Genomic DNA, 25,687 nt, shown 5'->3' on the forward strand with positions numbered 1-25,687 from the left:
CCCAAAGCTCCAGCTGAGCTCCAGCACCCACCTCATCCCACCGCAAAGAATCACAGAAAGGTTTGTGTTGGAAGGGACCTCAAAGCCCATCCAGTGCCACCCCTGCCATGGCAGGGACACCTTCCACTGTCCCAGGCTGCTCCAAGCCCTGTCCAGCCTGGCCTTGGGCACTGCCAGGGATCCAGGGGCAGCCACAGCTGCTCTGGGCACCCTGTGCCAGGGCCTGCCCACCCTGCCAGGGAACAATTCCTAATTCCCAATATCCCATCCATCCCTGCACTCTGGCACTGGGAAGCCATTCCCCTGTCCTGCCACTCCAGGCTCTTGTCCAAAATCTCTCTCCATCTTTTTAGTAGCTCCTTCAGGCCCTGCAAGGCCACAATTTGGTCACCCCAAAGCTTCTCCTCTCCAGGTGAGCAATCCCAGCTGTGCCAGCCTTTCCTCCCAGCAGAGCTGCTCCATGCCTCTGCTCATGCTGGTGCCTCCCCTGGGCTCTCTGCAGCAGCTCCAGGTCCCTCCTGTGCTGGGGCAGCTCTGCAGGTGGGCTCTCACCTGAGCAGGGCAGGAGGGCAGAATCCTGTCTTTGGGTTAGGAAAGCCAGGAGAGCTGTGTAGAAGAGAAATTCCTTAAGAGAAATATGTAAATCTAAACACAAAGCCACCGTCCTTAGCTCAAAAAACCCCTGCAGACAAAACGGGGATGGGGAATGTTTGCTCTGTCCCTATGCTCAAGGCACCGCATCCCACCAAAACCCAGAGGGCACCAGGCCAAAGGACCTTGAGCTTGATCCCAGCTGGATCCTCTTTCTGGAGTGGTTCCCAGGATCACCTGGGCACCTTCTGTTTCTCGAGGAGGTTCAGGGTCTGTTATCACAGCCAGGGAAGCATTTGAGAGCTACAGGTCACTAATCTGGACAAGCCTGCAGAGCTTTTCTGACCCTTAAATAAATAATGCAAAACTCACCTTGCTCCCTCCATACCATTCCTTCCACAGTAACCCCTTCCCTGAAAATAAGGGATTTGTTTCTGCTAACTGAACACAGTAACGGGCGTGCTCTAACCTTTCGGCAGAATGTCAGAGAAACAACATTCCCTTGAAACTCAAAGGAATTGTTAAATTGAATAAAAAAATGAGTCCATCACCATGAACACCACACGCAGTTAGCCTGAACCTCCTCAGTCCTGACCTTCACTCCAGGCCAGTCAGGGCAGGGCAAAAATCTATAATTTAAAGCCCAGGAAAGCAAGAATTTACCACTTTAAAGATAAGCCATTACTCCTACCTCAGCAGCACCTGATAATGCCACCTTCCTTTTGAAGAGTTAGACAACAAACACAACTCTTTAATGTATTAAAGACCCAAAAACCAGAGAGGGGGGAGATAGATGGTGGTGGTTGTGTTCCTTCTCCCAGGGATCTATGCGGTGTCTTCATTTGAGAGGCATTTTCCTCTTTGTCTGCGACTGCACAGTTTGGGGGGTTTTTCCCTGCTTTAAACAAAACCTGCTCCGTTGTTTTCCATTTCCAGCTGTCTTACAGACTAATACACCTCCACAGAAAATGCAAAACTAGCCCTCAATCAATCAAAGATGTATGCCATCCCAGCCACCACACCGTTTTTGCATCTGCAGAAACCTTGTCAGGAAATTGTTGCTGCTTTTTACACCAGGGTTCCTGAAAACAAGAGTAAATCTTCAGTCCCCTCAAAATGTGAGCGTAAACACCTAATTAAAGTTAGTTTTTTGTCTAATTAAGTGCCTAATTAAGGCATTTTCTATTAACCACTGAGAAGTCTGATGATGTAAAATAATCAGAGACACCAACACAGGTAACAGCAACCTCCCAACTGTATTTTGAAGGAAAACAAACCATGATTCCAAAGATCATGTCATTATTGCTGCTCAGAAAACAGATGAAGAAAGTGTGCAGTTTTATTTCACAGCACTAAAAATCCACATTTCAAGTTCTCCCAATTCATCCAGTTAGTACCAGATCATTACAAATCTGCATTTGACAGCTCCATGCTAACCAGAACAACAGCAGCTCTTACTGGACAGAAAAAAAAATCCCTAGCCAGAAAGATTAACCATTTCACAAATTCAAATGTACTTCACACATCTTGAAGGCCAGCATACCAGCACACTGTTGGTGTTTCCCACCAGGGAAAGCTTCCAGTTGCAGAAAGGTTGCAGAGAGAGTCCTTGACAGATGTCTGAGATGAGGCCTCCAGAGCCACAGGAAGGAAGAGAAAGCATTATTTGTCTTGCAGGACTTCTGCAGGATGTGGGAATGTGCACTGCCAGGAGATGTGGCAACCTAATCAAACACTGCATACTGAGCTAGTGCACGACTTTGGAGAAGTATTTTGATCCATTTTAGTCAGGTTTTTTTTTTTAAAGTATCTAAACAAATGTCTTTGTTTATCAGACAAAAGGATCAGCACCTCCCCAGTGCTAAGAACCAGAGTAAGTGCCTGGAGTATTTACATGTCCCAACACTTCTATAGTGCCACAATGGTGTAAAATTTCCACACCGAGCCTCTAATTCTGCCAGAGGAGTGAGTCAGAGCATCCTCTAAACACAGATCAGAGCCCCAACAGCACGTTTTCCTCTCCAGGTAATTGCTGACAGCCACTGAAGAGAAATCTGTTACACAGGGGTATGAGGGACCCAGGCAACAGCTTCTGAGGCATCACCCACAGAATTTAAACACACCATCAACCTGCTAATGCACAAAGGGTACTCCACAACAGGAGTTTTTTGGTTCCTGCACCTCACCTGGCACACAGTCAGAAAAGCAGTCAGGTGCAATGTATTCCTTCCTCCATAAGGAAGAAGGATGTATCTTTTAACAAATGTGATGTCTTAAAATCAGTCTTGCTGAACTGACAACAGAATCTTCCATTCATCTCACACAGTCAGGCTTTCATCCCTTCTGTTCATGAATCATCATTGACTCACAGAAAAAAAATATTTGTTCAAAGGTGGATTTTCTCACTCTCATATATGCTCTTTCCAAACTTAGCCACCTTTAAACAAAGGCTCACGTCTTTATAGCCTGACTCAAATGTTGCAAGAAAGTTCTTAACTGGGATCTGTCACAACCATTTCCATCAGTTGACTTAGTCTCCAGGTAGGATCATGTGAAAAAGGAGACATGCAAAGGTGATTGAGCAGTAGTCATATGCAGGGGCTGACAATTATCCTGACCTATATTCCTCTGGTTGTTGCAGCACTGAGCTCCTCCCTAACCATTTCTCCAACTTCAGAAACAGCTGTGGGTTTTACACAGGCAAGCACTGAAATATTTGAATCAGTATCTTCAGTGATCTCTGCAGCAAGTGGTGCACCAATCAAACAGGGCCCTGCAACCACAGGTAGGCAAATGCTCAGAGAACAGCAGCAAAAACCAGGTGTCCAGCTGCTCCTTAACTTACAGGATGTAAACATGAGGTGCTTTAATACAAGGGATAGCAAGAAGAAGAAAGTGACCAAAGGCTGAGTCCTCAAGAAAAAAAATTCTAAAACCCACATCCACTAAGGGTAACTTCTCAAGTTGAAGTTTGGCTTTTTCCTGTTTTTGTTTTTACAGCAGTTAAGTTCCCAGTTCTGGGGGTGAGCCTACCAAAAGAACTTACCAGGTGCACTATAGACATTTACACCCTCAACTACTGCAGGCTATGCTGCGGTAATCCCTTCACCTCCTGCCCAGGAAACACAGCAAAATAAACCCCACTTTACAGGGTGAGCTCTGAATGCTCATTAGATGGTGAGAGTGCACACTTCAAGAGCTACCAGCATCATAAATCCATCCCTCATTTGCTCTGGGTCAACTTGGTCAAACAGCCATTCCCTTGCAGGTGATGAAGGAATCAGTTTCTGAGTCAATTCAGACATTTCTCATCAGCTATCTTCAGTTTTCCTTTTACTGTCACACTGCAGAGCTCTAAAATACTTCCCAGCTTTCAGGCGTATTAGGGAACCTACTTAAAGTGCACTTCCTTTAAAATATCACCAGTCCTTCTGTGCCATTCACCTCTTTAAAATCAGCTGCACTTCAAAAGCCAGGTGGCACATCAAACGTGTAAGGCCTGCATAAGTGGCAGCTTGTCTGGTGCCTTAAAGTTAGCAGAAGTCAAGTCTCAGCCCAATCTTGATACAGCTCAAAAAACTGGATTTCGAGTTAGCAGCAATTCCATTTCAAGTAGGAGGCTGGACACATCAGAGGTGCTTTCCAGCCAGAGCTGGCAGGGAAACTGTCAGCACCTGGACCAAGAGATTGAGAGCCATGGCACAGCCTAACCTGAATGCCCTGGCCCAAATAACACCAGAAATGGATGGTGTTAGTGAAAGGACACTCCAGAGAATTTAGGGAATAACTGCTGCATTTCCCAGAGCACCTAAAAGGAAGAGTGGCTACTCTCCACTCCCTCACTTTTACTTCTTTTTTCCTACTTCTTTTTAAAGATAGTTTACTTACCCTGGAGACTAACTTGCTATGCAGGATGGGTCGATGATGACCTCAAGACTTTTAATTCCTTGCCCCTTTTCAAGCAGGTGATGCATGCAGGCACTCCTCCTGCTTTAAAATGCCCAAAATAGAAATGGTGCTGTCCAGGCAGAAGTTGTTCAGCTGTGGAGAAGAACTAGGTACCCTCTCTCCCTTCTAGAAGCTTGAGAAAAGGATCAAAAACAAAAGGTTTGAAATATTTCATGCGTGGCACAGGAAAATAGCAGCTAGAAACACAGGCAGCAGAAAGCAACACTGAATCAGTCCAACCACCTTCAGATCCAATAAAATAGAAGCTGCCCCAGCTCTTAAACCCATCTATGCCCATTCATAACAGCAGTGACCAATGAAATCAGCTTATTTGCACATGTAAACACACAGGTATTTGTGTCTTGCATCACGCATTTGTTACAACTTCCCTGTGACAGCAGTTGTTTATGCAGTTGTGCTTATGCAACAAAGAACCGGTGCACTGAGCTGAGACAACCCCCCCAGAGATCTGCAAGGTTAGAAAGTCAACACAGCAGCAGCAAATCATCCAAAGTGCTTGTTCCCAACACCTGTGCAACTGAACCCAGACCAATCTGAACAACACCCGCTTCATTCCCTCACAGCTCGTCGACAGCAGTGACGTTGGCTTGGGGCAACTCGCACTCCTCCTTGAAGTGGCAGTTCTCCAGGATGTCCTTGTAGTAGTCCTTGAGGTCCGCGTAGGTGGAGGTGGTCTCGTTGGAGTGATGGAAGGACAGCAGCTTCTCGTTGAGCAGCAGCTGCACCTGGTACTCCTGCTGGGAGGCGTTCACGTGGTCGCAGTGGTAGAGCACGAAGACCAGGTTGGCCGCGTAAGGCACGATGCGGCCGCTGCGGAATTTCCGCCGCGCCTGCCGCGCGTAGTTGTTGGCCAGGAGAGGCTCGTCGTCTTTGAAGTAACCCATCAGGGCAAGCAGGGGCTGCAGGGTCTCTGCGTGCCCGACTTGGACAATCAAAGGTGAAGAAATGGGTTTGGAGCTACAAAAGAAAAGAAGGGGAAGGGATGAGCAAGAGGCTGTGCTTTGAAACAGAACACCAACGCCCAGCACAGCTGCCGGCAACCACGGCCGAGGGACACCTTGAACCTGTGTTACCCCTGAGAAAAACCTCTTGGGGGATTTCAGTCTGTTACTGACATTTTAAATGCAGCTTCCTAAACTTTGTCCAAGTATTGATCCAAGGCCAATGCAGGGAGGTTCAGCAAATGCTGGCTCCTGCCCTGGGGTCAGCCCGGGCCCTGCAGCTCCAGGCTGGGCACAGGGGCTGCAAAGGGCCCGTGGGGAAAGGCCCTGGGGGCTGTGCCAGGGCTGGACAGGAGCCCAGGGGTGCCCAGAGGCATGAGGCTGATGGCCTCTGGGCTGTGCCAGCCATGGGGTGGGCACAGGCCCAGGGCAGGGCCTGTCCCCTGGGCTGGCCCTGCTGAGGGACCCCGAGGGCTGTGTCCAGTTCTGGGCCCTCCTGGCCAGAGAGCCCTGGAGGGGCTGGAGCTCACACAGTCAAGCCCTTCATTAGATGTGAGAGAGTCTCCTCCAAATCATCATCAGCATTTCCCAAATTTAGACTGAAGACAGAGGTCCAGTGATGCAGGACAACAGCTGTCCCTCCCCAGTTTAGCAGTCCAAATGACCAGCAGGAATACTGCTATTACCAATTCCTGAGGGCACCAGGCAGTCCAGAAGGAGATGATGCTCCCTCAGGAGCAGGTCAGCAAATCAAGGCAGTGACTCGTACCATGACCGAGGACGTTTATGTAACAAAAGGTTACACACTGCTCAGCCAAAGGGGAGATAAGAGCTGGCTTACTGTGCCAGGAAACACCAGCCAAGAGGAAAATCTGACCCTTGCTCCAGAGAAGGATGATGGCTTTTGGGGACCATTTCCAAGTGGCCCATGTCAATCTAGCACAAGTAAATACAGGTTTAGCTTTCAGGAGACACATCTTGACTGGTCTGAAAAGGAGGCGTTTCCTTGGCTCCAACCCAAAGCGATGGAGAAATGGTTAACTGGGAGACTTGCCTGGGGATTGGAACTTTGATCAGCTCAGCAGGAACTCAGTGCTGGGCCAGGATGGGCCCTAGCAGCTCAGCAGGACTGTTTGTGCATGTGACACACACCCTGTACCACGCTCCCGGAGAGCCTGAGCCCTTCTGACTCCATTCCTCACTCTCCCCTTAGACAAAACATCCCTTAAAAATACATCCAAACCCTGCCTCTGTTTTCTGTTCAAAAGAAGCAGCCTTCAAACCACAAAGGTTCTCTGTGGAGGACTTTGTACTTTTTCCCACCCATGCCTTTGTTGCACCAAGATCTTTACATTCACCTCACTCTTCAAGCTCCTCCAAAATCCGTGTTCCTGCTCATGTTCTTCCCTTGCTATTTATGACCCTTTCACTCACTTTAAAATTATAAAAGCTTTTGGATCCTTGAATCTTTTTCTCTTCCCTTCCCTCTCTCATCCACTTGACCAGTTCACATGTATCCTTCCCATCCACACACACCTGCAGGGAAGTATGTTTAGGACACATTCACATCCCTCCTGTCACAGCAGCAAGACACAGATGTCTGTGGAAGGAAGCAGAAGGCCATGCCTTTGATCTCCTGCAATTTCCAGCTCAGAAGTCTCCAGGGCCAGAGGTGGCTTCCAAGTAATGAATCCCTGCTTTGCCAAATCTCTCCTTCAATCCACACACATTTTAGCACACACAACATCCCGTGGCAAGGAGTTGCAAAGCTTCACAGACTGCTCTTCATTTTTCCTATCTATAGATGCCATGTCCCATTTAATCCACTCTACTGACAGCTTTCCAATAGCATTCTTTCCAAGCTGAGAAATCCTACCTTGGTCCTTCCAGAATTTCCCACATGAGCTACAGCCCTTTAGATCAGAATGCACAATACTCAAGAACCATAAGCTACACAGAAATTGATGCTACACCCATGAGCTCTCTGTCTAATTCCTGATATCCACCATGGAATCCTGGAATGATTTGGATTGAAAAGGATCCTAAAGATCCTCTCATTCCTTCCATAGAGACACCTTCCATAGGCCAGGCTGCTCCAAACCCCACATGCCTGAAGTGTGAGAGATCTCAGACAGCTACAACCAGCTCATAACAGCCCCTGAGCAATAGGCTCTCCCAGATTCTATCCAACAGGTGATAAGAAGATCATTTTTCCCCCATTGTGGGGTCTCGTGCCCCGGATTGGGATGATCCTGAAAGATGGAAAAGTCTCTCCTCCAAACCATGCCTTCAAAGAAAGACTCAGCAGTCTTCTGTTGTCCGGTGTCAAGGTTGTTTATTGTTGGTTATCTAAAAGATTCTTCTCCTGAGCTGCTGTGGCCCGTTCAGCAGCTCAGACAAAGGCACACTGCCCTCCCAGGGGCTGCTGCCATCTTTTATATCACACATTACGTGTTACATGTTTATACTTTTCCCCCAACGCCAATCATCTGTATTGAATGGTGACTTTCTACTCTAAACCAATCTGTGAGTACCAACATCACCAAAGACATGGAGGCTAGGAAGGAGAAAGAAGGAGGACAGGGCACACCCAAATCCCTCCATCTTAGAACCCCCTTAGAACCTCCATCTCTGACCCCCATGTACAAAACTCAGACCCCTGCGTACAAGGCTTAAACCCCCCTGTACAGCACTCAGAAACCCTTCCTTTCACTTGGTGACTACTTCTACTACAATACCTGAACTTGTGTGTGTGGCTTGTAATTCTTCACACAGAGTTGGTAATTTGCTCCATGGGCTAAGATCCAAACCCCACGTGTGTCTTTGGCTGCATGCCAGGGTCTCAGAGCCCCCTGCCAGCGGCTCAGGCCATCCAGGGCACCCAGAGGAGTGTCCTGGGTTCCCACACCCCATGTGGATTACTTGACAGCTCTGCAGTTTTCCAGCCCAGTCAGTCTCCCCAGGTCCTTTCACAATCTTCCTAGTAGAAACACTTCATCTTATTTATCTTGAATAAAACTGCCACATTTGCAATGTCATTGAACTTGTCAGCTTTTCTCAACATTCCAAGCAGGTCAGATCTTTCCAGCTAGGAAAAATCAATCAGCTGTCCCTACCCTCATTTCTTGTAATTCTATTGATTTTTTCCCTCTGTAAGGACCTTTCCCCTTAACCCCAGCTGCTTAATTTCTTTAGATAAGGAAACCTGTTCAGAAGGATGTTTGGAAATCATTACTGTAGCTGCCAGATCACCCTATTTTATATTTGCTGATCCCTCCCAAGTGCTCCAAGAGGAATATTTTCCTTTTAAAGAGCCATCCTAACACTTCTCAGGGGTATCAGATTCATCAAGGTGCTCAGCACTACAACTCTGGAGCATTATTTCTACAAGACTGGCCTGGAATTCTGATTCCCTCCTGGAGCTGCTTTTTTAATTTTTCCCTTATTTAATTATTTGTATTTTCATGTCATCCCAGCTGCATAGCAGTCTTGGTTTTGTTAACTAAGAGGGAAGCTGGGAACGCAAATATGCTGCTAGAATCTTCAAAACAATCTTACATAGGCATGACTGATGCCACAGGGAATGGATTGCACATCTCACCACTCAAAGGCTTCAGAAATGCAAAGACAAAAAGAAAAAAAAATGTAACATTCTGGCTATCAATACTGGCTTTAAGCAAAGTTCAGCTTTACTTTCTACGTGACGCTAAGCAGGAATGTTGAAATGGAAGTAAAACACAAAAAAATAGAGCAAAAAACAAATCATAAAAAACCCCAGCAGGGCATATGTTTACAATGCAGGAAACAAATTATTGTACAGACAAGTTTTTAAGAAAAAGGGAAGAAGTGGGAAAAGAAGGACTAAACAAGGTGCTCACTCTCAGTGTAGCTTGAGTTTTTCCTTCACTTGCTTTAGTCCCATGAAATCCTCATGCCAACAGGCCAAACAGCCTTGGGAGGCAAAACAAACTTCTCCCACTCAGCACTATCCCACTGGATTAGTGTAGTGAGGATTAAAACTGTTTCCTGATCGGACACAACCCTGAGTTCTCCACAGCCTCCTGAAGCCAGCATGCCTGGTCTTTCAGCAGTACTGTGACTTCCCAGACTGCTCCAGCACTCCCTGCTCGGGGACAGGGTCAGGCCTCCAGCTCAGATGCGGTTTCCTATCATCCAGCAATGACAATCGAAACGGCCATCAAGGTCGCACTGCAATATGTTTAATTGTGGGGAGAATGATGACACATTATGTCTTCAGAGAATACCCACAGGCAAAGGTTACCACTGTCCCTGCATCTCTGATAAGGGCAGAACAAGCAACAAAGCAGTGATAAACAGTAGCACCGGTTAATAAAGTATTAAATGGCAGGCCAGATGTTTCCATGCTCAATTTGCCTCACAATCTATCAATGACTCAGCGTCTCATTGGAGGCATCAAAGTTCTCAACATTGCACTCTGGCAATTACTAACGGCATTTCAATCCACCTTTCTAATGGCATTTCAATCTACCTTTCCCCTCCCTTTTATTTACCAGTACATGCCTTGGGAAAGCCCACTGAGGAAATCTCATTCCCACCTTGGAAGGGAGATGAAGGGGCTGTGCATAAAACTCTGCCATAAAATATGAGGAGCTTGTCTGAAGTGATTGGTTTCATAGTCATTTCATGGGGCACTTCCAAGTGAGCAGAAGGGGCACTCAGGAGGCAGAGCACAAGCAGGTTTCACAAGAGAGATGTGCCAGCTCCTGAACTGCCCACACTGGGGTTTTATGGGGTTTGTTTTTTTTTTACCTTTTAAGTAAATCTGGCCACAGATGAAAATGAAGACTGAACAATTCTGCAGCACAAACCCAAAAGCTAAGTCTCATCGTGGGGGTGGAAAAAAGCATCATGGAAAAGCACAGATGTGGGATTTTTCATCCAGGTAAATTCTGGTTCTCCTGGATCTCAGCAGATTTGGGTTTAACTCTGAATCTTCTGCAGCAGCTCGCCCATCCTCCAGAGCAGATCATTCCTACTCTTCCCAGCACTTCTGATAGTTCATTTTCCATATGGAAAAAGTGAACTTTCTTTTAACCACAGTTTACTTCCTAAGCACTGACTGGATTTTCAGTTAGAAATAACTCAAACCCCAGGAAATAGTGGGATAACAGTGGGATAATGCAGCAAAGCTCAACCAACCAACCTTCAAACCTCATGTAAAAATCCCTCCAACAACTGCACAGAAGATAAGATTTACCACCTGTTTAACAAGCAAGCTTAGACTACATTTTGTCCTTTTCTCCCTAATAAAAAGGCAGGTCAAAGGACTCCAAAACCTGCTTTCAACTATGGGATGAATTCTTCATCCTTCTCACTTCCCCCTGTGATTTATTTCAGGGAAAAAAAAAAAAAAGCTGGGCAAAACCTAAACATAGCAGGAAGCAGCAGAGATCAGGGAAGGCAGTGGTAGCACTCAGAGGGCACCAGAAATATTTAACAGTGTTAAAGCTCAGAGGGTTTTCAGCAGCGGGAAGAAGAATGAAAAAAGTTAAAAATCTGTATCTGTCAAATAGTATTAAATCCTCATAGGTCAAAACTTCCACCATAAATAGAAGACAGCCAATCATTCCCAGAATCAGCACTAACACAAGAAAATGCCACCACTAATACTGACAGGAGGAAATTTTCTTCTGTTGCAACAAGGAACAAGCTCATGACAAAAGCAAACTTGAAAAGCTGACTGGACTGCACAGAACTCATTAAAAACCCTGATTAAAAGGCTCTTATCTAGGCCTGCAACACTTTATCAGCTGGAGCTAATTAGGCTAGGCCTCCTTGTGTTTCACTGGGAGCTGCTGCACTTTCAAAGGCTCTTTCCTGGCTGACACCACCTCTCCCATTGTTTCAAAGCTCAGAGGTGAAATGCAGTCCTGCAGCAGCACCACAGTAACGCTCAATGTTGATCCATCATGAGCCAAAACCAAACCAAGAGGCTGCTGGCACTTGGCAAACCCTTTCTGCCCAAGGTGGACAGTGGTCAGACCAGTTCATTTTTCTGTTACTCGCCTAGGGACTGTTTAGTTTGGGTTTTTCATTCTTACATAAAAGGGTATGACTCTATCAAAGTTGCTCAGATACTTTTTCAGATCAATCCTGAGCAAGCATCTGTTGGCACGGGTGAGGCCACACCTTGAGTTTTGTGTCCAGCTCTGGGCCCCTCAGTTTAGGAGGGACGTTGAGATGCTTGAGCATGTCCAAAGGAGAGCAAAGAGGCTGGAGAGGGGCTTGGAACACAAGCCTTATGAGGAACCACTGAGGGAGCTGGGGTTATTTAGCCTGGAGAAAAGGAGACTCAGAGGTGACCTTGTCACTCTCTTCAGCTTCCTGAAGGGTGGCTGTGCTGAGCTGGGGGTCTCTTTCTCCGGGCAACCACAGACAGAACAAGAGGACACAGTCTCCAGCTGCGCCAAGGGAGATCCAGGCTGGAATTAAGGAGGAAGTTTTTCACAGAAAGAGTGGTCAAATACTGGAATGGTCTGCTCAGGAAGGTGGTGGAGTCACCATCCCTGGATGTGTTTAAAAAAAGCCTGGATGTGGCACTTGGTGCCATGATCTAGTTGAGGTGTTAGAACATGGGTTGGACTCAATGATCTTAAGGGTCTCTTCCAACCTAGAAATTCTGTGATTCTGTGACTAATTAATGTGAGAATTGAGGACATGCTGGAGAGTCTGAAAGGCCCAAGAAACTTTAAATCTCTAGTTCTGGGTAGACAGATGAACAGCCACACTCCCAGGGGAGAGACCCTGGGCTGCCCAGCTCTCTGAGAGAAGTCAGCAAACACACACACGTCAGAAATGCAGACACAGGGATGCTGCTGAATGTGCCACAAGGATCTGAGGTGAAGGTCACACCTCTGGCTTCCCCAGAAGCTCCCTTTAGTCATGTCACAAGTCCCATCTTTGAAAGATGGAGCAATCAAAGCCAACCACACACTATGATACAGAGCTGCTGGCTGAGACATGGACTGTTCATTAATGAAAGCCATCCCAGCAGCAGCAAAGGGGTTTTCATAAAAAACCTGACTGAACATTTGGAACTTGAGCAAAAAGGGAACTTTCAATCTTACTATTTCATTGCTGCTGCACATGTAGAAGCTTTTTGCTCATTTCCCTTTGTAGAGTTTTGAACTGTGGTTGTAGATCATCCATTACACTCCTTTGTACTGAGTCAAAGGTTTGGAAAGAACAATTAGGGCTCAGCAGTAAATGACTCCTGAAAGGTTACCAATTGTGTTGGGAAGTGACCTGCAAAAAGGCAGGCAAATTACATGCAACAATAAAAGCTACCAATAAATTGCCAAATTGGTCTGTTTACCATAACTCACAAAGATCACCTCCAATTGATCTTGAATCATATTCAAATTCAAGTTAGTCTTTTTTTTTTTTTCTTCAATACCTTGGACCCATTTACTCTCTCAGAGGAAACCATCACCAAATACTTTGCCATGCTGGTATTATCAATACATACTGTAAATACTGAGATGGCTGCACAAAGCATCCTCCCAATTTCCAGAGCCTTATGGTAAGTCACTCATACAAGCAATAACAGGTATTTCATATCCTTTCACTAGCAGGAAATATTAATGTTAAATATTTGAAGGTAGAAGGAAAAAAATGGAAAGTGTAAAACAGCTTGAGTGAATAGCCAATGTACTTTAAAGTGTGCCACAACTGATTTGCAAATCCACCTCTGCCCAAGCGTGCAGCTGCAGAGATTTTAAAAAAATCAGATGAGCAGCTTCATATTGCATTAAGGACAAAAAGACCTGAATTTCTCATCAACATACATAGACTTTCTTGAGCAAAATACTGCTCATTAAACTGCTGGGAAAACCAGCAGTGAAAAATAATTCCTCACCAGCTTCTCTGGCTATTTTTTACCCCTAGCAGGCAGACTTAGGAAAAAACCCAATTCTTTATAAGAGTGAAGACATAAGAAACTGCCCAACGATGCCATTTCAGTAGAGCAAATCCCATGGGTTTGATAGGGAACAAGAGGAACTTTTAACTAAAGTCTGTTTTTTAAGCAGAAATGGTTTCATTTTATATATATATATATATATATCACATTCTGTTTCTGGAACTAAGAAAACTTGCACGGAATAAAGAGAGTCCTGGCCCTCAACCCATCCCTTTCACAGCTTTCAACAGCAAGACCTGCACAGAAGAGACTACTGCCAGTTTAAACCCCAGAGTTATACTGGAATTCACATGATGGAAGAGCCTAAAAACATCTGAATCTTCTGCACTGCAAACTGAAGGTGGGACTGACTAGCAATAGGTATTTATTACCACCTTCATCGTGTCCTTAAGGATAGACTAACCAGAAGGAAAGGTTTTCCATCAAGGAAATAAAAGCAAGCTTTGATAAGGCAAATAAGTTTGGTGACAAGATTGCAAGGGCAACAATGATTTCATGGAAGAAACGTGTTCTCTTTTTGATTTCATTGTAACCGGGAATGAAAACAGAACAAAGCTGTTGAACATAAAGGCATAAAGTATGCTACAAAAATACAGCTTTGCCAACACTGCTCTCCACTGTCAAGTCTGGAGCAGCACGGATAATCCAGATTCCTCAGCTTCTTCCCAGAACAGAAAAGCTTCCCTTTTTACTTCTGGATAGGCCAATCTAAGCTTTCCAAAAAGCAAAGAGATTTTGGGGCAAAGATAATGCCCTGGAAGAAAATTCCTTGTTCTTAAATTTTTAGAGCAAGCAGCCAGTCATAAATCAAGGTTAAACACTTAAATTGTAACAACATTCCACTGAAAGATATTTCATCATCACAAAAGTTCATTTTCTGAAAAAGCTGCAAAAGTTGACCATCACCATAAAAAGAAAGACCTTTATATATCTTTTTATTTGTATGTTTTCTCATTGTACTCTCCCACTGCCACAGGGCGTCTCTCTCCACAGACGAAAGAGAGAGAAATCGCTCTGTAGATGAAACAGGATTAGCTGCACCTCTGCTCCCTAGATTCCAAGAGAGACAAGCCGGCCCTGGTGGATTCCCACATGCTCTCCAGGGTTACCCAACCCGGTTTATTCCCAGACCTCCAGCGCTTTACGGCTGCCACCTTCTGTTGTGGAAGGGAGTAACACATTCCTGCGCCACTCGGCTTCCCGTTCCTGTTTAGGGTGAGGCTCATCCTGAAGACTGCTCACCCAGCTTGGAATTCGGCAAGATTTAGGGTCCTGTTCCTTTACACTCACTGCCTGCTTCCCTGTGTGACAGCAAAACACGAGAGCCCCAGGTGTTGCAAATGAACTTCCACAGGCAGTGCTGAAAGAAAGTTACCACAGTGCTTGGGAGCTCTGCCTCAGACACATGCTCTTCCCACCTCCCAACAGATCAGAAATCTCTATCTGTACCTCTTCCTTCCAACTACAGCTCTCGTGTTTTTAACAATTAGTATTATTAAACTTAGAGATGTTTGAGATATAGTTGAGACACAGCTGCAACTAGTGTCATGTAATGTAAGGATTGAAAGGCTCTCACTGCTCAAAGGGGAAATGACACTAAAAGGGAACAAAATGGATCACTTTCCTTCCATTATACAATCTTATGGCCCTATCCTTGATATCCTTTACTTCTATAAAATTCCCATACTGATCTGCTAAGGTATTAATTCATGTGACAGATTATTAACCATGAATTTCTAATTGTTCAGTTTACACAAGAACATGAACACAGGCTGTAAGTTAACATTTAAGCAACAAATTATCATTAACAAGGACATTTTTAACAAGAAAGCTATATTATTTTAACTCATTGTCTCCTCTCAAACTGCAGGAAGAAAACACCACTATCAGGCATCAGCTGGCTGTCCCCCTGAAGGCCTGTGTGGATCAGCAAGTTAAAAGATGGAAATACTTTAGCTGAGCACAAAAGCATCAATGAAAGCAAAAAACATTCTCTTCAAAGTAATACTGCTCCAGAAAAATGATAGTTTCACTGTTAAAATTCTCCTCGCTCCAGCTGTCCTATTGTTGCTACGTTCAGAAGTAAAGTACTGAACTTCCTTTCAATGAAATCCAGCTCAGGACTGGGCACAGAAAGCTCACACCCTCTCTGCAGCCTCTCAATTTACCTTTTGCTCTCCTCCACTGCTTTGTCCAAGTGCTGGAAGATATCGTGGAATAAAATGCAGCTGGAGCGACTGTTGATGTCATAGCCATAGCCTCTCTTCCAGTACTGCTTCAGGTCGTTCAGGTATTCCAGCACCTAAAGTCAGAGCTCACAGGTTTTTATTGCTGCACCCAGGGAAAGCAAAAAGCTCACAGCCTGGAGCTATGACACAAAAACAACCCCAAACATCAGGGCTCCGGTTCAAACCGCTTCAGCATAAAACCAGACAACAGATCAGACCAAAGAGTGACCCAATTCAGCATCTGGTAACAATCACAAAAAAACCCTGAGGTGTGGTATTCACATGCCCTCTGAACAGAGAGAAGCAGAGAACAGAATGATCAAAACAATTATCATTTACTGCTTCTGTGTTTGTGCTCAGGTAGAACATGTTAGAAGATTGTTTATCTGAAGAAATTCAGTAATTGGAGTCTAGTAGAGATTATTTATGTTAATTAGCCTATCAAGTCCAAGCTGCGTGGATTGTCGGGCTGCAGACAGTCACGAGTTCTAGTTAGTGATAGTTCTTATTAGTGCAATATTCTGTAATAGTTATACTATAATAAAGTAATTAATTAGCCTTCTGATATCACGGAGTTGTGCATCATTCTTTTCTCTGCCTCTCTCACAGCTTCTCTCTGTTCAGAGGGCATGTGAATACCACACTGAGGTACTGCACATCACGAGACAGCCACTACCCACCGCTTTTTTAGCGCTTCTGATTTTGCCTTTGGCTTGTCATTCTTCTCACAGAATCCATCCCACACCTTTAGCCCAGCTTGTTTTGTGTCTGTTTCCAAGTTCCAGAGATGTGCACATATCTCAAGTAGACAGAACTGTGCCTTGGAATTATTCAAGAGCACACGGTGCTCTCCTCATTCTCCGTTCCTTTCCTGACGACTCCTGGCATCAAAGTCATTTCCCACCTCCCTGCTGAGTTATTTATAACTAGACTGAACAGGGCAGGTCTCAGCAGAAGCCCATGGTGACCCTGATCCTCTTGGACAGGAGATCACTTATTCCTAGCTGCCCACCCTTCAGCCAAATATCTACTTATGCAAAGGTCTCCTCTTTTCCCAGGGGAGGAGGTTCTCCTCTTTTCCCTTAAGAGCCTTGGGGGAGCCTTATTGAACATCAAAAGTTACATAACACAATTTTGAAAAAAGAGGGACAAACATTTGTCTCATTTATCTGGGTTCTGTCAACAGGCATTTATTTGGTTTAGAGAGCTGATAGTCCCCAAAACCAAACAGAGTCTTAGAGGCCCTGGAAGACCTCATTTGATGCACCCTTGAGTGAATTCTATAATATGATTCTACCATGTGAAAACCACCTGTTTGGGAATGGTTTGGGATGGAAGGCCATTTAAGATCACCTCATTCCAAACCCTCTGCCACAGGCAGGGACACTTTCCTCTCGAGCAGGTTGCTCCAAGCCTCACATACCTTGGCATCTTCTTCACTGAAGAGTGAACACCACGGGGAGGTCACATTTTTTATGGCCAGCTCATAGGAGCAGGTGAGAAAAGCCACTTGAACAAGATCTGCAACAAATCCAACAAACAAGCAAGAGATAAATCACTGCTACACAAATAGCAACTTCTTCTCCTCAGTTAACCTCTAAAATGAATTGTAATTACTATTTGGCAATACAAACAATGAAATCCAATAAATATTTGGCAGGACAAAGACCAAGCACCAAAAATACACAGTTTAACAGAATTATTGTGCAAAATCCAAATCTTGGACTGCAAGCTCTTCACATTTCATCATTATAAGAGGAAAACAAGAGCATTCCACATTAAATGCTGTCCGATTGCTGATGTGAAATAGGTGTCAGCTACTGGTGCAGCACACAGGTCACAACAGTCAATAAAGGGAAGATGTGAGGTCTTTGACAACTCCCCCTCCACAATCAGCAATAGTGTGCAAGCAGCACCAGACTGAACTTTGCTTCCAGCATGTCCCTGCTGCTGCAATCCCAACAGTAACACTTATTTTGGGGGGCTTCTCCCACCACTTGACTGCACAGGAAAACCCAGCGCTTCTGTTCTGGTCAGGAGTGAACACAGAGGGCTGCTTTTCCTCAGGTCATTTATGTGCTGGAGTTGCAATGGGTTTCACAAAAGCAAAATTAAAACATTCAAATCCCTCCAAAACCAGGTAAAGCTGATTATATCTATGGGAAAGATGTTTTCAAGCATGTTTTCCTTCTGACCACTATCCAACAATCATTCATTACTGCAACACCAACACAGACTTACAGTCTCATGCACTTAATTAGAGACTGCATCTCCAAGTCACAGCCACTTTAAATTACCTACTCTGCATAACTACACGTCTTGGAAGCTGCTCTTGGCTAGCCTTGGAGCCGAAGTCACCTGTAACAGGAATTCCTTACCTGCATTTAGCTCTTCCACTGGCAAACACAAGGCACTGGCCACCTTCTCCAGGACCTTCTTCATCTCAGGCCCCTGTTTGAAGGCATTCACCTGGCCCATGGCCGTGTCATTCTCCTCCACCAGCGCTACAAACTTGGCGCAGTGATCAAAGAACCGCATCAGGGAGTCGTTAACTTCAACCTCCACCTCTGAAAGACAACGGGGGTGTCAGGGGAAGCACCACCATCCCCAAAGGCACCAGCACGTGGCCACCATGCCACCCTCCAAGGGACAGGCCGCTCACCACAGCCATGTCCCCATGGAGGGGATGCAGGGTTCTCCTCAACCACAGGGAGAGCAGGGTACACCCCCAAGGCCTCTGAGAGCTCCCTCAGGGAGGGATTCTTCCAGCCACCCAGGAAGGCATCAGGAGTCCCCCAGACCCTCAGGGAGGTCCTGGTGCTCCCTCAGGGTTGGACCGAGGCTCCCCCAGTGCACAGGGCCCCCTCAGGAGAGGGATGGAGCTCCCGCAAAGAGCCTTTGAGGCATCCCCATCCTTTTTTCGTGGAGCCGGGAATCTCAGGGGCTGCCCCAGTCCCTCAGGGAGGACCCGGGAATCGTTCACTCAGGGAGCAGGCCCCCAGAGCGCGCCCTCAGGAGTCCAGGGAGTCCCCCATCCCCTTGGGGCAGCTGGGAATCCCTCGGCCCTTCAGGAAAAGCCAAGGGCTCCGGCAGGGAAGAGGGTGGGTGTCGCGCACTCACCGTCGCCGCCGAAGTCGAGGGTGGGCCCGAGCCCGCGGCGGAAGGCCGCCCCGCTCTGCAGGCAGCGGTGCTTGGAGCTGCTGGCCAGCGCCAGGCGGCGGCGGGCGGCGAACAGCGCGGGGAAGCGGGCGGCCATGCGCCGGGCCAGCTGCTCCATGTCGCGCCGGCCCTGCGGCGCCAGCCGCCCGTCCAGGCTCTCCTCGTACCACATGGGCCAGTCGGCCAGGGCGGCGGCGGCGGGGCAGGCGGCGGCTCCCGCGGCCCGGCGGAGCAGCCGGGCGTGCAGCTCGCCCAGCCGGCGGATCTGCCCGGCCGTGGGGTAGCGGGTGCCGTGCCGGAGCACGGCGCGGAGCTGCAGCGGAGTGCAGGAGGCGGGCAGCGACCCGCCCGCCCCGGGACCCAGCGACAGCGGGTCGCTCACCAGGTGCGGGTTCACCTCCTCGTAGCGGGACTTGGTGCCGAAGTAGGCGCTCAGCCCCGCGCTCGCCGGCGGCAGGACGAGGAGCAGCAGCAGCAGACCGGCTTCTCGGCGAGGCGCCATGGCTGCAAGTGCGCGGCTGCCGCAGGAAGAGGCGGAGCGGGGCAGCCTCTTCACGGCTCCAGCCGCCCCAGGGACCGCCCCAGCCCCGCTCCGCCCGTCCCCTCACGGCTCCGCCCGCCACCTCACGGCTCTGCCTGCTGCCTTACAACTTCGTCCGCCCCTTCAGGGCTTCAGTCGCCTCCCCCCAGCTCCTCACGGCTCCTCACAGCATCACCCGCTCCATCCCAGCTTTAGCCGACCCCTCTCGGCTTCACGCGTCCCCTCACGGCTTCCCAGCCGTGTCCTCCCCAGCCCGGGACGCTCGTACCCAGGCGGGGCGGAGGCGGGAGCCCTGAGGGGAGCCATGAGCCGTCTGACCTATTTTGGCATCTGTTTTGCCTCTGTGGAGCCTCACTGGCTTCACGGAGCTCAGTAAAAACAGAAGAAAGTCGATACACAATCAGCCACGAGGGGAATGGTTTAATTCCTCTGTACAGGCAGAACAACTGGATCGACCGCAGTAGGGAAACAGAGATGAGGTATTTGTCTTTTTCTGTGTGTAAAAATCAGAGCAAACCCCGTGAAGCAGACGGGCCCAGGACAACCTAACCCTCTTCTTGGTGGTCAGTGTCCAAGATGTGCTAGTTCCGAAAAATTTAAAATTTCTCCTCTTTCTTCTCTGCAGTTGTGCAATGTGTTATCAACTCTAAGGTTTACCATTACCAAAAATGCACCTTGTTCAGCTGGTAACAGAATGTGCTGCTGTCCCTAGGAGTCCTGTTTCAGAGAATCTATCTCTTGACATAAAGCAACAGCAGAAGCTTGCTAACAAATCCCTACCATATTTTATTATTAAAATTAGTCTAATTAGCATTTAAATTAGCTAAATATTAAGACCACTTCAGTCAAAACCCTGGGCCTAGGCCGTGCTGGGCATGGGGCAAGTGAGAAGGTAGAAGTAAACTTTAAAGCTATCTCTATTTCTCAGAGTTCTGTGAAAACTTCAGCTATGATGTAAATATCTCCATCATTAGAGAAGCTCTGGCATAGATAGATTTTTAAAAAATTAGTGTAAACTTCTCTTTGTTGCTTCTTCATGGCAGGAATTCATCCCTAACCAGGAATGCTGCAAGGGACTGCAGCTCTCCTTAGGATTCACTTTGTCCTCCAACATGAGTGACCAAAGACAAGGATCTTTCACAGGTGTTTTTGGCTCTTGTTTTGCTAAAAAACAGCTGAATGGCACTCAAGGTAAGGTTGTGAGAGAATTGGAGGTGGCTGCTGCAGGGGTTGGAAGCGTGGAGCATGAGGGTTTTCCATAGAATCATAGAATGTCTTGAGCTGGAGGGTAGGCACATAGATCACCACAGAATCCCATGGTCATTGAGGTAAGAAAAGTGTTCCCAGCCCATGGAGTCCCAGCTGTGCCCAGTGCCCACCTTGTCCCCAGCCCAGAGCACTGAGGGCCACCTCCAGCCCCTCCTGGGACACCTCCAGGCATGGGCACTGCAAAGCTCCCTGGGCAGCCCCTGCCAAGGCCTGAGCACCCTTTCCATGCAGAAATTCCTGCTGCTGGCCAAGCTGAGCCTGCCCTGGCCCAGCTTGAGGCCCTTTCCCCTTGTCCTGTCCTTGTTCCCTGGCAGCAGTCCCTGATGCCCCCCAGGTGCACCATCATGTCAGGGAATTATGGCATGATAAAGACACCCCTGAGTCTCCTCAAATGAGTCCAATTCCTTTTAACTCACTTTTTTAGTTCCCAGCAAGAGCAGGTAGGAATAAGCAGCTGTGTGAAAACAAGTGGGAGCACGAAGTCTGCAGCCAGGGCTGCTTCCAGCTGGGAGCTGTGTCCAGAGAGCCACCAGTATTGGTTGTAAAGACAGGATGCCAGGGTGTGTGAGGCTGCAGGAGCTCAGTGGGCAGCTGGTGGCAGCTCCCTGCTGCAGCAGGGCCATCCCAGAGCCCAGGGCACAGCATTGTGTGCCCCCAGCTCTGCCACAGCCCCAGGGAGGAGAGCCCCCAGGCTCTGTGGGCAATCTGCTCAGGGCTGGGCAGTGCCCAGGGAAGAAGTTGTGCCTCCTGGGCAGGGCAATTGCTGGGCTCAGGCCCTGCCCGTGGCTCTGGTGCCATTGCTGGGCCCCGGAGCAGAGCCTGGGCCCTGCTCTGCCCCTCCCTGCAGACACTCAGTCACATCCCGCTGGCACTGCTGGCAGCATGGAATGATGGCATTGTAATGACCTATCCAGAAAAGCTTAGAGAGGCTTAGAAAAGCAAAGAATAAAAAGAGGCATCCTGTGGAAAAGCCTGAGCAGCGCAGTGGTGACACATCAGGTTATAAAACAGTTTGGGCAAAAGCATAAGCAAAACATCCCCATGCTGATTATACCCATTTTCAGCTAAACCCTCACTACTGAATAGATACCAGCTTGTAGCTAAGGAAACAGAGTTATCTGAGCCTTTGGCCCACAGCACATCCTGGGGAAACCTGTGTTTTATTCAGAGTCAGACTTTACTCCCTGCCTGCATATTCAGGCTATTGCTTCTGCAGCTGAGAATTTTCAGTGAATAAATTTTCATCATCTGTTCAGTCCACTGGTGAAATTCTGTTGGAAAGTGTGTGCCTCACCTGTCTCCCACCTCCTCAGCATCCAAAAGAAAGAGTTAATGCCAGCGTGTGCTAAGGCTCAAACAGGGTAGGGAAAGCCTGTAATGGTGAAAGACAAATGGAAAAGAAAATATGGGAATAAGTAAGTGGTTTAAAGCTTCTGGGCAAAGTTATGGGCTCTCTCTTAGAGCAGGGCAGTGTGACTCAGCTGTCTCCCAGTGACTCTGTGCAGGGCTATTTGGCCCCTTTCCTGTGGCTCATTTAGTTTATATTAGACACAAATCACTTCTAGCACATCATCTTTTATAACAAAACCAGCATGAGACTACGTGCAGCGTTGCTTTGAAACCTATTGAGGGTATTTTATAAATACTGAGAAAAATACCCATTCCATCTTCCAAATAATTATTCACTGTAATGAATCTGTTGTTGGTTTTAGGAGGAAAAGGATTTTGCACATCACATAGAATATTTTGCATATTCTAGTGTGCCTGTGAGCTGCTGTGAGGGAGAAAAAGAGAACTCAAAGAGTTTTTCTGTCAGAGACTGTAAATGTGAAGTAAAAAGGTAATTAAATAAAAACTGGTTTGTGATCCCAGTTTCCGTTCCACAGAGGGATTTCTGTGTTCTGAGTTGTCAAGGGCAGACAGTTACCCCACATGAGATCCCTTCCTTGCTCCTCTCACATCACATTAAATCATCACAGCCTATTGTATCCCATGAAATTGTTCACATATCTCTTTTGAATTGTTTATCAGGATATTTTCTATTAGGACAGGGAATATCTTATCCATAAGATATCATTCAATGAGGAGTCACAACACCTGTAGCCCATATCCCAAAACTCTGGACAAAGCATTTACACAACAGCCACACTGCCATTTTCACCCTCTACGAGTATTGTGATGTTCTTTTTTTGGTCTCTGTGCCTTCTTTACATCTAAGTTGGAGGCCAAAACCATTTACAAATGAGCCTGTTCCAAATGCAACATTATCAGATTGTTGTCTCTTCTGTTTGTTTTCCTTTATTGTTTTTTTTTTTCTTTCCATCTTCAGTTCTGCTGCTGCTGAGGGTGGTTAGTTCATGACTTACATTTCCACAGCAGCAATTTCTTGTTCTCTTGCAGTGCAATCAACTAGCCCTGTCCTGAATAATTTCCTTGTTTCTGGTTCATCTATGGCTTTTCTGTAGAGGTACATCCATTTCCAAACCATGCTCTATTCAAAATGCAACTGAGAAAGGTAATTTTATAAGAAAAAGGTACTGAGAAAGGTAATTTTATAAGAAAAAGGGACCTTTTTCTTATAAACCCTTCTGCTCCTCACCGCTTCGGTGGCCTGTAATTGCCATTAATGGACGTGTATTTCTTTAGCAGTGAAAGGAGAGAGAACCCAAATTTTCCTGTGTCCCCAGCTGGGTGTGTGCCATTAGCTGGTCTTTCCAGGAATGAAGGAAATGCTCCCATTGCCAGTCTGAGCACTGGGGCAATTCCCATAGCACAGAACTCACTGCCTGTACCAGAGAGGAACAGTTTCATCTCTCTCTTTTAAACACAAAGATACTAATTACATGGGCCAGGGGGGAAAGGTGTCAGCCCCTCATTCTGTGTTCTGCTTTCCTTCTCATGCAACCTCATTCCTTCACTGTCAAGGAGCAGATCTCTAAGCAAGAATCTCTTCCTGCTGGCTGCAGCCATTCCTTATTATCTGATGAGTGGCATGATTTTAGGAGAGGAAACGATCATAGAATCACAGAATTATTTGGGTTGGAAGGGACCTCAAAGATCATCCAGTTCCAAACCCCTGCTACAGGCAGGGACACCTTCCACTGTCCCAGGCTGCTCCAAGCCCCAATGTCCAGCCTGGCCTTGGGCACTGCCAGGGATCCAGGGGCAGCCCCAGCTGCTCTGGGCACCCTGTGCCAGGGCCTGCCCACCCTGCCAGGGAACAATTCCCAATTCCCAATTCCCAATATCCCATCCATCCCTGCCCTCTGACAGTGGGAAGCCATTCCCCCTTGTCACTCCAGGCCCTTGTACAGAGTCTCTCTCCATCTTGTCAGCCCCTTCAGGCCCTGCAAGGCCACAATTTGGTCACCCCAAAGCTTCTCCTCTCCAGGTGAGCAATCCCAGCTGTGCCAGCCTTTCCTCCCAGCAGAGCTGCTCCATCCTCTGCTCATGCTGGTGCCTCCCCTGGGCTCTGTGCAGCAGCTCCAGGTCCCTCCTGTGCTGGCCCCAGGGCTGGGGCAGCTCTGCAGGTGGGCTCTCACCTGAGCACAGGGGCACAGGGGCAGAATCCCCCCCTCCCCTGCTGCCCACGCTGGGGCTCAGCCCAGGGCACGGGGGTGTTCTGGCTCCCAGCTCTCACCCCCAGCACCCCCAGGGCCTTCTCCAGGGCTGCTCCAGCTGCTCATCCCCAGCCTGGATCCATCCTGGGAGTTGCCCTGAGCCAGGGGCAGCACCAGCACTTGTTAGTTGTTGTCAGCCTTTGAGCCTCACAGGGCCAAGGTAGCAGGGAAGTCAGACACATGGGAGTGCTGCTGTGGGGACACCCTGGGTGTCACCTCCCAACCAAGGTCTGCATTGACCCTTGTAAAGTCATATTTACAAGAAAATACACATGTGCTGAATGAACCAGCCTAACCTTCTAAAACTAAAGAATTAAGCCATCTTTTTAACAAAATTGCATTCATCTTTATAGATAAAAAAGCTAATGTTAGAAGAAGAAGAAAAAGCAGAAAAGTTGCTAACAGACATAGAAGTATCAACACTTACAGCATCTGCCAATTAGATAAGAAAAAGATGCATGCTTACCTTGCAGACAAAATAGAGCTACCAATCAAAAGATGCATGGACAAAGCAGAACTACCAATCAAACAATGTAAGACCAAGGTAAGAAGTAAATACAAACAATGTTTAGAAGCACAACAAACAGCTCTTGCCTGATTCACTTTAAATCACTCAGAGTCCTTTCTCTTTTCTCCTCAAACCCAGGTGGCCCAGAGCTGAATGTCCTCAATTCGTTCAGTTTTTCTCCCTAAACAAGTGAATTCCAACGTGAGGGCAGAAAGCAAACCGACAAGGTCCCACGGCACTGCATCCTCCAGACACCCCAACTTTATCGTTCTCAAGCGGATGAGTCCTGCAGACACGGAACAGGCTGGCACTGGCTGGGCTCAGCCAAGGCACACACAGCAGCCCAGGTGAGCACATCTCCCTGAGGGTGTCCCTGTCCTGGCCCTGGGCACGAGGAGTGGAGCCAGGGAGAGATGAGCTGATGGGAGTCTGATCTGGCCTAGAGAGAGGCAGGAAGGTGAAGGGGTGTGCTGGAGGCTCAGAAGAGGTGGAGGGTGTGGGCTTGGAGCAACTCAGCCTGCTTTTGGGTCACACCTTCACACTGGGAGGTGATGTGGCAGCACATTACCTCTGGGAGTTCCTTGTGCACCTTGCCTCCCACGTGGAGGGTGTTCCTCTTCCCCCTGAACTTCCCTGGCTCACATGCAGCAGCTGGTGCTTGTGCTGAGCAGGCAATGCTGCGTTCTTGCTGCTGGGTTGGATGGAGGCATCCAGAAACCCAGGCTCTTGATTCTCTGTCAGTTGGCATCACATCTCAGCTCACCAGTGCAAAGCCATGTCAGCAGAGTGACGCTTGATTCAGGGACCCACTTCTGTACCCTGGGTGCCAAACCTCTTTAATCTGGGGGCACTGCCAGGTCCCTGCTGCTCCTTTTGAGGTGTGGGCTCCCCAGAGGCT

General features: G+C 47.5%; 1 protein-coding gene and 1 long non-coding RNA gene across 2 annotated transcripts; one reads left to right on the forward strand and one right to left on the reverse strand.

Moving 5' to 3' along the window:
- Positions 1 to 1,828: 1,828 nt before the first annotated feature.
- MINPP1 (multiple inositol-polyphosphate phosphatase 1) lies at positions 1,829 to 19,397 on the reverse strand. The gene is made up of 5 exons (XM_038141065.1): positions 18,813 to 19,397; positions 18,071 to 18,259; positions 17,116 to 17,213; positions 15,633 to 15,766; positions 1,829 to 5,517 (listed from the first exon to the last, which is right to left on the reverse strand). Exons 1-5 carry the CDS (start codon positions 19,351 to 19,353, stop codon positions 5,118 to 5,120), a joined length of 1,362 nt encoding a protein of 453 aa, XP_037996993.1. The 5' UTR covers positions 19,354 to 19,397; the 3' UTR covers positions 1,829 to 5,117.
- A 2,979-nt stretch (positions 19,398 to 22,376) lies between these two features.
- Positions 22,377 to 25,130, forward strand: LOC119702660. Its single transcript, XR_005257414.1, has 4 exons — positions 22,377 to 22,501; positions 23,062 to 23,176; positions 24,755 to 24,825; positions 24,928 to 25,130. It is a non-coding gene; the product is annotated as an uncharacterized LOC119702660 (long non-coding RNA).
- Positions 25,131 to 25,687: the final 557 nt, after the last annotated feature.

This window comes from Motacilla alba, chromosome 6, assembly GCF_015832195.1.
Source record: "Motacilla alba alba isolate MOTALB_02 chromosome 6, Motacilla_alba_V1.0_pri, whole genome shotgun sequence".
Lineage (NCBI taxonomy): Eukaryota > Metazoa > Chordata > Aves > Passeriformes > Motacillidae > Motacilla > Motacilla alba.